At 42.0% G+C, this 15641-nt stretch overlaps 1 protein-coding gene across 1 annotated transcript in view; it reads left to right on the top strand.

The window, feature by feature from the left end:
• The window catches only part of LOC126480768 (dynein regulatory complex subunit 7), a 441023-nt gene that overhangs the window by 194354 nt on the left and 231028 nt on the right, over positions 1-15641 (top strand). The window contains exon 5 of the mRNA XM_050104064.1: positions 10553-10727. Coding sequence (XP_049960021.1) covers positions 10553-10727 — 175 coding nt within the window. The remainder of the gene's footprint in view (positions 1-10552; positions 10728-15641) is intronic.

Below are 15641 nucleotides of genomic sequence, written 5' to 3'. Positions count from 1 at the left end.
GACTACTGAAATATTTTAGCTTATATTACAATAAATGTACAGTGGCTCATCTGTTGGATTACTGCATTTTACAGTTGAAGAATTCATTGATATCATAGAACGGGTGGGCAATAAACCATTCATGCAGTCTTTCTTTGAATGTATGTTCAGGAAGATCCTGTATAGCATTTGGCAGCTTATTAAATAGTTTGTGCCCTGTGACTTCATAGCTATTGATTGATTTTGATAGTCTGTGGTAAGGCGTGTATATGTGTTTGATGCTTCTTGTGTTGTAACAATGTACATTTTCTCTACGTTTCACATATTGTAGGTTCTTCTTCGTAAAGATTAAGACATTGTATATATAGAGGTTTATTACCGTCATAATTTTTTGTTTAGTAAATAAGGGTTTGCAGTGAGCCTTATGTGAAGAATTTGTAATTATCCTAATGGCTTTCTTCTGCAATAATAGGATGTCATGTATATGACTACAGCTACCCCACAAGATAATGTAATAGGATATTATACTTTGGAAAAATGCAAAATAAGATGATCTGATGTATGTTTCAGGTACACAATTTCTGAGTTGTCTTAATAAATAAATTACTCTAGATAGCTTACTACTAATATAGTTTACATGTTGGCCCCAGGATAACTTTTTGTCTAAATAAACTCCCAGGAATGTAACAGAACTAGGGTCATCAGATAGTGGCTTGTCTCTTAGAGTGAAGATTATCTGCTGAGTTTTATTTTCATTTAGCAGGAAACCATTTGCTCTGAACCAATACGCTGCGTGGGTGAGTGTATTTTCAGCACAGGTTTTAAGATCGTTAAAATTGTTTCTGCTATGAAGAAAAGTCGTATCATCTGCATACAATACAGTGGTGGATACAATGAACGAGGGGAGGTCATTGATCATTATCAGAAACAGGAAGGGGCCCAGTACAGATCCCTGAGGCACACCTACTTTAACATTTTCTATGTTTGACATTTCCTTACCAACAAAAACTACCTGTTTACGGTTGTTGAGATAAGCTTTTAATAGTCTGAGACTGTTTCCTTTGATGCCGTAGAATTCTAGTTTCTCTAGTAATGGTGTGTGCTCAACACAGTCGAAGGCCTTGTTTAGGTCACAGAATGAGACCTGAGCAAAGCCTTTGTTCTCAAAAACTTTGAGGATGTAACTGACTACCATGTTGATTGCATCAATGGTCGACAGATTCTTCCTAAACCTGTATTGTTTAGCATTAATTATTCCTAGATTCTCAAAGTGAGATGATAATTGTTGGTACATGATGCATTCTATTACCTTGGAGAATGCGGGTACTATTGAAATAGGCCTGTAACGAGATGGAGAGTCTTTATCTCCCTTTTTGTATACTGGGACGATCCTAGACAGTTTTAACTCATCAGGAAAATATCTCTCAATTAAGCACTTGTTTATGCAGTAGGTTAAATGGTACAGAATGCAATCACACATTTTTTTAGCAGGTTGCATGATATGCCATATATATCTAAGCTATCAGATGGTTTCAGTTGTTTTATGACCCCTTGTACAAATCTAGGCAATACTTCAGAGAAGGTTAGCACGCTTGTATTTAGTGACTGTCTACCCCAATTTTGGGAGAGTAACTCTGATGGACTAATGTCTGGTTTGATAATTGCGTCTCCTATTTCTTTCACTGAATTAATAAAAAACTCATTGAGTGTTTGAGGTGGGATATTAATTTTGTCTTTTTTAGTATCTGTGGCAGCACTGTTAATTACTTTCCAAGCGGTTTTGCATTTATTGATGGAATTACGTATGCTGTTGGCATTGTAGGTTATTTGGCTTGCAGGATGGCTTTTTTGTATTCATTCCTGCATTCCACATAGGCTGCATTGGCATAGTCAGACTTCATACTATTGTATATGTTGTACAGTAACAAAACTTGTTTCTTTAGATCTGTCAGCTGTTTAGTGTACCATATATTTTGTCTGTTTTGAGATCTGGATTTGTGGCTGCTGTCCATTATTTTGATTTTCTTTATGGGAATACTATGGTTAAATAGGGTCAAGAATGCATTAAAAAATCTATCAAATATTATTTTGGCTGGCAGGTCATTACTTGATGTGTAACGTCCATCGACACAACAATGGCCAAACCAGTCTCTGTCAGCAAGGGAATTACGAAATGTGTTAATTTTATCCTCAGTTACAGGTCTGGTAATCACAACTGTTGGGACAGGTCTGCTTGCATTGCTCCTATTGAGGGGAATTTTTCTTGCATAATTTAGAGATACGGAGTCATGCTCAGAGAATGGGAACACTACAACTTCGCATGCATTTTCAGTGGTCTTGAAGTTTACAAAGATGTTATCTAAACATGCTTTGTTTCTTGTGGGCCTGTTATTAACATGATGTAAATTGTATTGTCTTAGTAAGTTTTCCAGATCTGCAACACTACCCTTACATTTAGTAACATCAAAATCAGCATTCAAATCACCTCCTATTGCAATATCATAGTGTAGCCATTTAATATTACTTAATTCACTCAATAGCATGTCCATTTTTTCTAAAAATATGTTAATGCTTCCCTTTGGTGATCTGTACATGGATACTACTATTAGCTTATGACTATTAGTGATGGAAAGACTAGATTACAGCTTACCATAAAGATTACACATTGAGTGACAGTCAGGCACAATGAAAAGACTGTTACACATTAAGCTTTCCTCAGGAAAAAGAAACACACACCATTCACACAAGCAGGCACACCTCACACACACATGACTGCTATCTCTGGCTGCTCAGGCTAGACCATAACTGAAACGTGTCGAAAGGGTACTACAATCTGTAATGGATTGGGGAAGGGGGAAGGATAGCAGGGTACTGGTGTTCAAAGAAGAAACAGTGCTGCCTGATGGAATGTTCAGGGACACAAACAAGCACACCTCACACGCACACACACACACACACACACACACACACACACACACATGAGCACTATCTCTGGCTGCTCAGGCTAGACTGAAACTGAAATGCATCAGACGGGAACAGCAATCCATAGTGGCGCGGGGAAGGATAGCAGGGTATAGGTGGTGGGAGAGGAAACAGTGCTGCCTGGCAGAATGTTCAGGGACTAGAGGCGGCAGACAAGGCTACCCGGTGCAGCATCATTAAGCTGTGGGTGAGGGAGGGAAGGGAGTGGAAAGGAAGGGAGAAGGGGAAAAGATAATTGGGTGCACTGCCAGCAAGCTGTGCACAGGGGCAGTGGGGACCTGAGTTGGGTGGAGATGGTAGGGTAGATGGGGGAGGAAACTGTTGGTTGGGGGGTGCAGTAGGTTACTGTAGGTTGAGGCCAGATTATTTTGGGAGCAGAGAATGTGTTGTAAGGATAACTCCCATCTGTGCAGTTCAGAAAAGGTGGTGGTGGAGGGGAGCATCCAGATGATCTAGGCTGTGAAGCAACCATCGAGATCAAGAATGTTATTTTCAGCTGTGTGTTGAGCAATAGGGTGCAACACTTTGCTCTTGGTCACAATCTGAGTGTTGCTGTTCATCCTGGTGGATAGCTGATTGTTAGTCATATCAATGTAAGAATCTGATCAATGATTGCTGCAGAGCTGGTATATAACATGGCTGCTTTCATAGGTGGGCTGAGCTCTGATTGGGTAGGACAAGCATGTGACAGGACTGGAATAGGAAGTGCTGGTGGGTGGATTGTGCAGATCTTGCTCCTGGCCTTCCACAGGGATATGATGCTTGTGGCAAGGGGTGGGAATTGGGAGTGGCACAGGGATGGGCTAGCATGTTGTGGAGGTCTACATCTACATCTACATGATTACTCTGCAATTCACATTTAAGTGCTTGGCAGAGGGTTCATCGAACGACAATCATACTACCTCTCTACCATTCCACTCCCGAACAACGCGGGGGAAAAACGAACACCTAAATCTTTCTGCTCGAGCTCTGATTTCTCTTATTTTATTTTGATGATCATTCCTACCTATGTAGGTTGGGCTCAACAAAATATTTTCGCATTCAGAAGAGAAAGTTGGAGACAGAAATTTCGTAAATAGATTTCGCCGTGCCGAAAAACGTTTTTGCTTTAATGACTTCCATCCCAACCCGCGTATCATATCTGCCACACTCTCTCCCCTATTACGTGATAATACAAAATGAGCTGCCCTTTTTTACACCCTTTCGATGTCCTCTGTCAATCCCACCTGGTAAGGATCCCACACCGCGCAGCAATATTCTAACAGAGGACGAACGAGTGTAGTGTAAGCTGTCTCTTTAGTGGACTTGTTGCATCTTCTAAGTGTCCTGCCAATTAAACGCAACCTTTGGCTCGCCTTCCCCACAATATTGTCTATGTGGTCTTTCCAGCTGAAGTTGTTCGTGATTTTTACACCCAGGTACTTAGTTGAATTGACAGCCTTGAGAATTGTACTATTTATCGAGTAATCGAATTCCAATGGATTTCTTTTGGAACTCATGTGGATCACCTCACACTTTTCGTTATTTAGCGTCAACTGCCACCTGCCACACCATACAGCAATCTTTTCTAAATCGCTTTCCAACTGATACTGGTCTTTGGATGACCTTACTAGATGGTAAATTACAGCATAATCTGCGAACAACTAAGAGAACTGCTCAGATTGTCACCCAGGTCATTTATATAGATCAGGAACAGCAGAGGTCCCAGGACGATTCCCTGGGGAACACCTGATATCGCTTCAGTTTTATTCGATGTTTTGCCGTCTATAACTACGAACTGCGACCTTCCTGACAGGAAATCATGAATCCAGTAGTACAATTGAGATGATACCCCATAGACCCGGAGCTTGATTAGAAGTCGCTTGTGAGGAATGGTGTCAAAAGCTTTCCGGAAATCTAGAAATACGGAATCAACCTGAGATCCCCTGTCGATAGCGGCCATTACTTCGTGTGAATAAAGAGCTAGCTGTGTTGCACAAGAACGATGTTTTCTGAAACCATGCTGATTACGTATCAATAGATCGTTCCCATCGAGGTGATTCATAATGTTTGAATACAGTATATGCTCCAAAACCCTACTGCAAACCGACGTCAATGATATAGGTCTGTAGTTCGATGGATTACTCCTACTACCCTTCTTAAACACTGGTGCGACCTGCGCAATTTTCCAATCTGTAGGGACAGATCTATCGGTGAGCGAGTGGTTGTATATGATTGCTAAGTAGGGAGCTGTTGTATCAGCGTAATCTGAAAGGAACCTAATCGGTATACAATCTGGACCCGAAGACTTGCCTGTATCAAGCGATTTGAGTTGCTTCGCAACCCCTAAGTTAACTACTTCTAAGAAACTCATGCTAGCAGCTGTTCATGTTTCAGATTCTGGAATATTCCATTTGTCTTCCCTGGTGAAGGAATTTCGGAAAACTGCGTTCAATAACTCCGCTTTAGCGGCACAGTCGTCGGTAACAGTACCATCGGCACTGTGCAGTGAAGGTATTGACTGCGTCTTGCCACTTGTACTTTATATACGACCATAATTTCTTCGGATTTTCTACCAAATTTCGAGACAATGTTTCGTTGTGGAACCTAATAAAGGCATCTCGCATTGAAGTTCTTGCCAAATTTTGCACATCTGTAAATTTTAGCCAATCTTCGGGATTTCACGTTCTTCTGAACTTTGCATGCTTTTTCTGTTGCCTGTGCAACAGCGTTCGGACCTGTTTTGTGTACCATGGGGGATCAGTTCCATCTCTTACCAATTTATGAGGTATGAATCTCTCAATTGCTGTTGCTACTATATCTTTGAATTTGAGCCACATCTCGTCGATATTTGCATAGCCAGTTCGAAAGGAATGGAGATTGTCTCATACGAAGGCTTCTAGTGACACTTTATCTGCTTTTTTAAATAAAATTATTTTGCGTTTGTTTCTGGTGGATTTGGAAGAAACGGTATTGAGCCTAGCTACAACGACCTTGTGATCACTAATACCTTTATCAGTCATGATGCTCTCTATTAGCTCTGGATTGTTTGTGGCTAAGAGGTCAAGTGTGTTTTCGCAACCATTTACAATTCGCGTGGGTTCGTGGACTAACTGCTCAAAATAATTTTCGGAGAAAGCATTTAGGACAATCTCGGGAGATGTTTTCTGCCTACCACTGGTTTTCAACAAGTATTTTTGCCAACATATCGAGAGAAGGTTGAAGTCCCCACCAACTATAACCATATGAGTGGGGTATTTATTTGTTACGAGACTCAAATTTTCTCTGAACTGTTCAGCAACTATATCATCGGAGTCTGGGGGTCAGTAGAAGGAGCCAATTATTAACTTAGTTCGGCTGTTAAGTATAACCTCCAACCATACCAATTCGCACGGAGTATCTACTTCGATTTCACTACAAGATAAACCACTACTGGCAGACACAAACACTCCACCACCAATTCTGCCTAATCTATCTTTCTTGAAAACCCTCTGAGACTTCATAAAAATTTCTGCAGAACTTATTTCAGGCTTTAGCCATCTTTCTGTACCTATAACGATGTCAGCTTCTGTGCTTTCTATTAGCGCTTGAAGCTCAGGGACCTTCCCAGCACAACTACAACAATTTACAACTACAATTCCGACTGTTCCTTGATCCAAGCATGTCCTGTATTTGCCATGCACCCTTTGAGATTGCAGCCCACCCCGTACTTTCCCGGGGCCTTCTAATCTAAAAAACCGCCCAGTTCACGCAACACAGCCTCCGCTACCCATATGGCTGCCAGCTGAGTGTAGTGAACTCCTGATCTATTCAGCGGAACCCGAAACCCCACCACCCTATGGCGCAAGTCAAGGAATCTGCAGGTTGGGTGGGTGGCAGAACACCACTTTAGGATGGGTGGGAAGGAACTTGGGTAGGATGTCCCTCATATCAGAGCATGATAATAGATAATCAAAGCTCGTCAAAGGATGTGGTTCAATTGTTCCAGTCCAGGGTGGTACTGGGTGACAAAGGGAGAAAGGAGGGGTGGGTGGATTGGGGGGGGGGGGGTTGACATACCATGGGAAATCTGTTTGCAGACTAGGTCTGGGGGATAGTGCCTGTTTGTGAAGGCCTGTGTAAGACCTTCAGCATACTGGGTAAGGGAGCTGCCATCACTGTAGGTACACCGTCCCCAGGTGACTAGGCTGTATGGGAGGGAGTTTTTGGTGTGGAAGGGATGGGGGAACTGTTGAAATGCAGTTACTATGTTGGTGGTTGGTAATAGGTGTGTGAATAGAGGACTCAAAGAGTAGGAGTTCAACGTCCAGGAAAGTGGCATGCTGGATTGAGAAGGACCAAGTGAAGTGGATGGGAGGGAAGGTGTTGAGGTTGTGAAGGAATGAGGATAGGGTGTTCTGGCCCTGAGTCCATATCATGAAGATATCATCAATGAACCTGAAGTGGATCAAGGGTTTGGAGTTTTGGGAGGCTAGGAAGGTTTCCTCTAAATGGCTCATAAATGGATTGGAATAAGAGGGTGCCATGCGGGCAGGTGCCCATGGCTGTGCTGTGGATTTGTTTGTACACCTTACCTTCAGAGGAGAAGTAGTTGTGTGTAAGGTGTATGTAGAATGAGTTAGTTGATCTACAGTCTGAGGGAAATTGGGAGAGGTAGTGTTCAATAGCAGTAAGACCACGGATATGAGGAATGTTGGTGTATAGGAAAGTGTCTGCCATCTCTAGTCCATGCACATTCTGCCAGGCAACATTGTTTCCTCTTCCCCCTTCCATACCCTGCTTGACATGCTACAGATTAATTTAAATAATGAAAAGGAGTGATGCAAGGAGCAACACAATGGCTGTACAGTGGAGGGCTGAGCGAGGTAAATGTACAAGGATAGCAACATACATAGTCACACACACTGTTCTTTACTGGTCAGAGTAAATAACATTCAAATCAACTTCAGTTACAAAACTGACTTAGACAAGCAACTCTCATGCAAATCAGTACTTAATAAAACATAGAGAGACCAATGTTTAATAACTTCAGTACTTTTCAATAATCTAATAATAGTAATAATAAAAAAAACAGGTTCCAATTTACAAGGTAATTAACCTTGTTGAGTGACAACACATTACACCAAAATGGCAGTAATAATAAGATCCAAAACGCTCCCTTTAAGCAGTAGTAATTAACTGTAAAAAATTCTGGGGCACCCAACCAACAAGAATTTAAAAGATATTAAAATAACTGGGCATTTGGGCAGACAACCACCCTGAAAGTGCAGTCAAATACTTTGATAGTACAACAATATGTTGTTATTGCCATATGGTTAAAAAGGCCAGGCAGATACAGCATACATCTACAACACACTAAGGTTGCACATTAACAACCAATAATGGCCAGGATACCACAGCCAATTACACCAATACAATTACACAAAAGATCAGGTTATCACATGAGCTATTTAAGATAAAAAACAAATCAACAAGACAGGGAACGAATTGCAAACAAGCATCATTAATGGTGGCCATGTGGCAGAGAAGCACAGCACAACACAGTGAGCACGGCCCCTGAGTCAAACATGTCACCATGCAACAAACAAGAAAAACTAAAGAATCACTCACAGGTGACCAATATTCGTTAACTGCAAACAGAGTGGCCCTGATAAACAATACAGTGGCTACCTAACTTATCTCTGTGTGCAACCAATCCCATCCAAAATAAATTTGGTGCCAAATATGAAGAACTCATTCAGATGTTATTAAATAACAGAAAATAATATTACACTTGATTTAAGATGTTGCATAAGTGAATGTAATTTACCCTTGCATGTAACAGTTGAATTAATCACAGGTAAATGCACAAAACTGACACAGGCCATCTAGAAGTTTACTACAATTTACAGTTACTGGACTTTCCAAGGGATCACTGGACATTCAAACCTTACTCTTGTGGCACAAAATAATCAGAAGTTATGTACAAGGCACTGTCACAAAAGACATATTCAATTTAGGTTGAACAGGAGCGGCTGACAAAACACCAAATATTCATACTTGTGGCCCTCTATTCCATTGCCAGACACTTCTGTTAATGTGCAAAATTTCCTGCATTACACTGGACCAAACTTGGCCCATTGCAACCCTCAACATAGTTTGCTTACCCACAGTCAATTGACGGAACCAGCTTCCTGCAGTACCAGGGGAACTGAAACTATCCACTTCCAGCAGTTTGCTCTAACTGCCCTGCTGAAAACACAGAAATGCACCGTGCTTGCTCCCCATGTGGCTAGACCACTGAACAAATATGGGAAATTGCTTACACAACAGACGTCCATCTTAGGGCAGTGGGTAAGGTAAACACAAGGCTGCACCTGGAAGAAGGCGAGGTCTGCTCTTGAGCAGTGTCCATTATGAACTCAACTCACCAGCTCCACACCACCTCTCTGCTGTGCAAAAAGACCAGCAGGTGGCATTGCAGATGTGGCAAAGTGTGCAATGAAGACATACCATGAAGCCAAATCGATACATCGTGGGGGAGTCATACAACTCACTGCTTTCCCTCCCTCTTCCATGCTCCACTATGTATTGTCACTCCCATTTGATGTGTTTCAATTTCTGTTGGGGCTAAGCAGCCAGATAGTAGAGTTTGTATCTATACAACTAAATGGTATTTGTAAGAATATTAATCAGCTAGGTTGTTCAGCTGGGTCACCCACAGATCAATAGGGGAATAAGAAGTAGGAGGGGCACAAAAAGGACTAGGATATTGTGACTGAACGTCACTACATGGAATTGGAGTACGACTCCGAGTATGGTATCACTCACTCCATGGCATTATGACAGATATTAAAAGCACAAAATGTTTTCCAAGAATCCAATAAATAAGACTAGTGTGATACAGTAGCCAATTTCCAGTGACTAGAATAAACTGCATAGGATATCTGTTTAAGGACTAGCTGAGCTGGATATTATCTATTCTTAAGATTTGGCAACGCCTGCTTCGTTTGTGGACAAGATATCCATCAGTGCCAAGGTTGTAGTGGAGCTAATATTTGATGTGGCACTGGTACAGCTATCAGAATGTAGGTACTGTATTTCATAAATGTCTTTGATATGGACAGATTTTTTTATGGGGCTGAGAAGGATGAAGTGAAACAAACTTGGGAGTAAGTGTTGGTGTTTCATAACAAAGAACAAAAGAATGTTCTTGCCACAGGATTCATACATGAAGATGTCATTCAGTGAATCTCGAATCTGCTCTGTGTGTGTGTGTGTGTGTGTGTGTGTGTGTGTGTGTGTGTGTGTGTGTGAGAGAGAGAGAGAGAGAGAGAGAGAGAGAGATAGAGAGAGATGGGGAGGGAGAGAAAACTAGTGTTTACCTAATCTACATTTGAGTGACTCCTTGCCCAAACTTCTTGTTTGCTGTTTCCATTTAAGAATTTCTGATATTACTGAAAATATAAAATTGAGATTCAGTTACAGAATTTAATTTGTGTGGATACCACGCCCGTTCATGATTTTCCTGTTTATTTATTAATGTAGATTCTTTTTCCTGGTTTTCTGTATTTCAGATGTTTTGTTCCTTATTATTCTCTATATAAATGTAATTTGTGTTGTCCTAATGAAGAATTTGCAGTTTGAACTGAATGACAATGAATGCTGGGCACATATTTTTGTTGGCGAGCCTTGGTTCACACGGAAAGAAACTGGTGAAACGGAGGGTGATCCTCAACATATCATGCAGGAAAAACATCTAGATATTGCTCCTTCTTGGGTACAGAGGATTGAGATACCTCGTCCAGGTAAAAATTAATCTTGTATTGTCCTTTTACTGGAAGTTTCATTATGATTTATGTTAACTAACTGAAATTGCTGTTTTGAAATATGTTGCCAGGCAAAAATGTGAAGCACTCAGAAGAGGAGTCATAAATGAAATAAAACTTCACAGATTGAAACGTTATGTTATGTTATTCCAATGATAACAAAATCAAGTGAAACTTATAAAGAACTTGGCAGAATGAGCCCTCTTATCACCAATAGGATATTGCACCACATCTAGTCTGGTAGCATACACTGATTCAGTTGTAAAAGGTGACAAAGCCATTGAACCGTCTTCTGAGGCAAGCTGGTCCACAGTTTTTGTAAATGGTCTTCGATATCTTGGCTAATGACACTTAGATAGAGATGCCGTCTGAGCTGGTCTTTTACATGTTCTATTGGGAACAATCTGGGGATCTTGCTGGTCACAAGAGTACCTCAACATCACATAAACCAATCATAGAGACACATGCCAAGTGTGAATGAGCATTGTTCTGTTGCAAAAGGGCTCCATGATACTGTCACACGAGGATGCAGGATGTCCGTAATGTATCGTTGTGCCATCAGAGTTCCCTTAGTGAGTATCAGTTGTTACAGAAGTCATACCTGATGACTTCTCACACTGTGATGCCAGGAGTAACACCATTGTGCCTCTCCACAATGTGGGAACAGTTGGACCTTCCCCATTTCACGGCCATATTCGCTGACGATTGTCATCTGTGTTAGTACAGAAGTGTGATTTTTCAATAAACACAACACAGTGCCACTCACCAGCAGTCCTTACTTCCTGATTGGTTGCACCACTACAGGCACATTTGTTTGTGTTGTAGTATTAATGGCACCATACACATGGATCAGTAGTCCTCTAGTCTAACTTCTGCTAGACTACAAGCAATGGTGTGGTATGACACAAAATGTTGCAAGGAATCTGTTACTTGTTCTCAGATGGCAGATGCAAATGTGAAGGAGCTACGATGTTCTTAGCGAACAATGTGGTCATCCCCTTGTGTGGTGATCAGATGTTTTCATCCAGAACTGTGACAATGCAAACTTAACAGCTGACCACAGTCACATCCAGATGCCCCACAAATTTGGATATTGCATGACTTGACCTGCTGGCGAAACAGAGGACCACAACAAAGCACTGTCAAGTGCTGATACTGCTGGCCTGCATGAATACACAGCATCTGTGTGTCCAGTTTTGAACCACTTCACAGAAAACATTTCAGGCTCCTATACCTTTCTCCTTGGCAACTCATCACACTATTTTATTTTCTCCACAGGACTGCTAAGCCTAATATAATGTGATCATTTTAGTGTGATGTACAGGAGCAGGGAGTGCCTACTCGTAATCAAGTGTGGGTATCCTTAGAGAACATTAAGGGCCAGTTACCAGCCATTTCCAGTGAGGCTAGTGGATGTTCGCATTTGATATGTAACTTTGTCATTTTAAGAGACAGGACTGTAGCATTTGGATGTACAGTGGGGTGGAAGAGCAATTCTTCTAGTTGTCAGGATGGTGTTCAACTCTCGGTCCTCGGCACTGTGGATTGGATGGGTCGGCAAGGGGTACAGGGGTCTGTTGGAGGTGAAGGTGGCTGCAGCAAGACAGGTGAAGTGCATGTAAACTTTTTGTTTGTCCTCGGCACTGTGGATTGGATGGGTTGGCAAGGGGTACAGGGGTCTGTTGGAGGTGAAGGTGGCTGCAGCAAGACAGGTGAAGTGCATGTAAACTTTTTGTTTGTCCAAAAAGCTATAGCAGTTACAGGGGCATGTCATCACTGAGTGGTGCAACCTGGTGTTGACTTACGATGTCCGTTTTCGATGGCTGCAGTCAGTTGTCAGTCTCACAGCCTGTGGTGGACAGAAGCTGCACTTCGTCACTTTGGCTGGGTGGCAGATTGGTGGCTCATCGCTGCTGATAGGCCGCATGCTGAGTCAGCTGCTGGCAGTCATGGTCCCCACTGAAGTGGCTGATGCTGACTGGTGAAGCTTTTAGTGCTGGGCAGTGTAGAAGTGGGGTGGCATTGCGCACCAAGCAGAGGATTTCAGCATACAGGTAGTGGGTTGATAGTGACAACAGCTGACCAGCAGATGCTGGAGTGATCCAGCAGCACAGCAGGTACTGGTTACAGTCACCGGCTCGAACCTCTGCCTGATTGTACAGTTGGAATGTATATATAATGCACTGGTGACTATTTATTTGGTTGTCTGCTGGTGAAGCAATGCACCTCTGGTTGGCACAGTGCTTTATCAGCTATTTGTTACAAGATGTTAATGTAACATACAGTGCTTCTGCAGCTTGTGTCTGTTGTTAGTTATATGCCTTGTGGAAGGTAATTGGAAAACTGTGTTCTGAATTTCCTTGGTGACACTGTGTGCCACAGAATACCTCCACTATTTGGAGAAATTTGGTCCCTGAATTTAGCTTGGTGCTGCTCCGAAGAGTCTTAGCTAGAAGAGGCACTCAGATACAATTAGAAATGACAAGTCTCACTATAGTTTGTATAGTTCTAGTCACTGGTTCATTTGGAAAACTATGGGTAAGTCTTTTGACTTGTACAATAGTGTATCTCATATATGTTACTACATTTGACTGTGTGGTTACTTTTGTCCAACAAAACATTCGTGTTCCGGTCCAGTTTTCATAGTCTACTGACTGCTTTCTGCGACATTTTCTATGCTGTCCCACTGAGTCTCTAGTTGACAAAACACCTAACAGTCCATGACATTCACTTGTCAGTTTAGGAGCAATGTTAAACCACTTGTAAAGAGATTTGAGAGACATCCTATGACATCATAAGTATATGTACCCACTCTTTCTCACTTACTATCGTACTTAACCTTAAAAACATGTATCATTTATCTTAAACAAGTGATCACACTTCTCAAAATGATCAACATCAGTGCTTTCCTACCAGACTAAATTAAACACACTGTGTTTCTACTGCACACATTACACCATCACATGTTACCTGAAAACAGAAATTCTACTTAGAAGTTCCTTTAAAATATTACCTAATTACATGCTTTAACTACAGCAAACTGCCTCCTTTATTGTTCTGTGCAAAATTTTTGTATGAAAGAGTTCTGTGCAGACTTTTTGTATGAATGCAAAACTTTATATAATTCAACTCCTGGCATTGCTAAATGATTTCATACATGTAAGATATAAACACACATGTTGGGAAGAAGTGCTTAACCTGAAATATTCACAAAAAGTAAGTAATTCATGGTAGAGGCACTGCAGCCAAATTATAATGCCTGTAAGAACTGAAGAACTATCATTTAAATCTTAAACGTTGTGTCATCCAGAGAAATCCAGTGTATCATGGTTCAAGAGTGCTGTGGTCCCAGTTATGTATTTAACCACAGGCACTTTCCTAGCTGCAGCTAGTGTACCTCAATACCACTCAACACTATAATTCTTCCTCATGATAAATTCCTAATACCTAATACATTTCCCTTACACTGATTCTGAAAGTTATCTTAGGTGAGTTTTCTGCTATCATGTTCACTATATGCAAGAGACGTAGAGTGCTATAGTGAAGACATCATGCCAACAATCACCTTTCCTCTGTGGAATACCAGTGCTATGCTGAGCTGCTTTAAGCCAGTGTCATATGATGTAAAGACAAAAAAGCCTCAACCATGCAATACTGTTGCAACACTGATCTATGTTTCACTTCATTGGCATTGCACCATGGGTTCAACTATCTTCTAGAAAATAGAATAAGCAGCTGGTGTGTGGTACAGAAACAGGAAAAGAAGAGAAAAGCTCTGCTCACAACTCAGGGACTCGTCTTGTATAGGGTGCCTAAAGGATGCTGTGTTCTCAGAATGCTATACAACAATTCAACCAGATAACATTAGTAGTTTTATTTCAATAATGCAGATTGACAATAGTTAACTTTGTATTTAGAACAAGTGTTGCAAGCAATGGGCGACATGCAAACAGTAATGTTCTTCATTATAGACAAAGTCCAAACAAGCAGTGGATATGGGTAACTAATAACTATTCTCGAAGCACTGTGTGCTAGGCTGTGCATATAGTTTATGAATACTGTCCACTAACGTGTGGCTGAGGCTGGCAGGAGCGACACTTATATTCACTTCTTGCAGAGGTCGCTCATGTCGTGGCATGGTCCTTGTGAGCGGGCTATTGGCTGATGTCGCGTCACCGCCTTCTCTACTTTTTGGTGCTAGTAGTTATGACAAAACATTCCTCCCCCCCCCCCCCCCCCCCCAAAGTGACAGACTGTTGTTGTGTAGGGAGTTTGACCTTTGAACGTGGTAGGGGATTCAGCAGTGTGGGCTCAACATCAGGCCAGAAGCTGTGGCTGCAGGGGTTGCCAATCTTCCGGACACACCACACAATCTGGCCTGCGCTCTGGTGGATATTCCCCTGGAAAACGACCAGACTGGTATGCATCCACCTCCTGCTGCCATGAACCAGATAAAGAAGGAGGCAACTGCTGTGGTGTGGGTGGGTCCAGGAGGCAGAGGAAGTGAAAGCTCTGTCTCCTTGGGGTCATCCCACAGTGTCGTCAGAACACCCTCTGGTGGCTGCTGTGGTCACGCTGTCCTCTGGACCCTTGAATCTGGGGGAAGAGAGACTGATAGATCGTAGTGTACATGACAGAGGTGAAGATGATTTTGATGGTGGCGCTGCAAGCCATCTGGGTGTGAAAGGAGATACATGCAAGCGCCAAGTCGACAGATGATCTTGCCTCGTGCCTACCATCTGCTGCTGCTAAAAACCCTATAAAAAACAATATCATGTGGTGTGAAGCAATACTTGTGGCCTTCCTCTGGCGCCAGATGCTGAGGAGGGTGGAGCAGGAGGAGCAGTGTGTAATGGCAGCGGCCGTGAAGCAATTCCACCGGCGATGGTCCGT

The sequence above is a fragment of the Schistocerca serialis genome, chromosome 5 (assembly GCF_023864345.2).
Source record: "Schistocerca serialis cubense isolate TAMUIC-IGC-003099 chromosome 5, iqSchSeri2.2, whole genome shotgun sequence".
Lineage (NCBI taxonomy): Eukaryota > Metazoa > Arthropoda > Insecta > Orthoptera > Acrididae > Schistocerca > Schistocerca serialis.
Note: the sequence above shows the minus strand (reverse complement) of the source record. Positions and strands in the feature narration are given on the sequence as shown.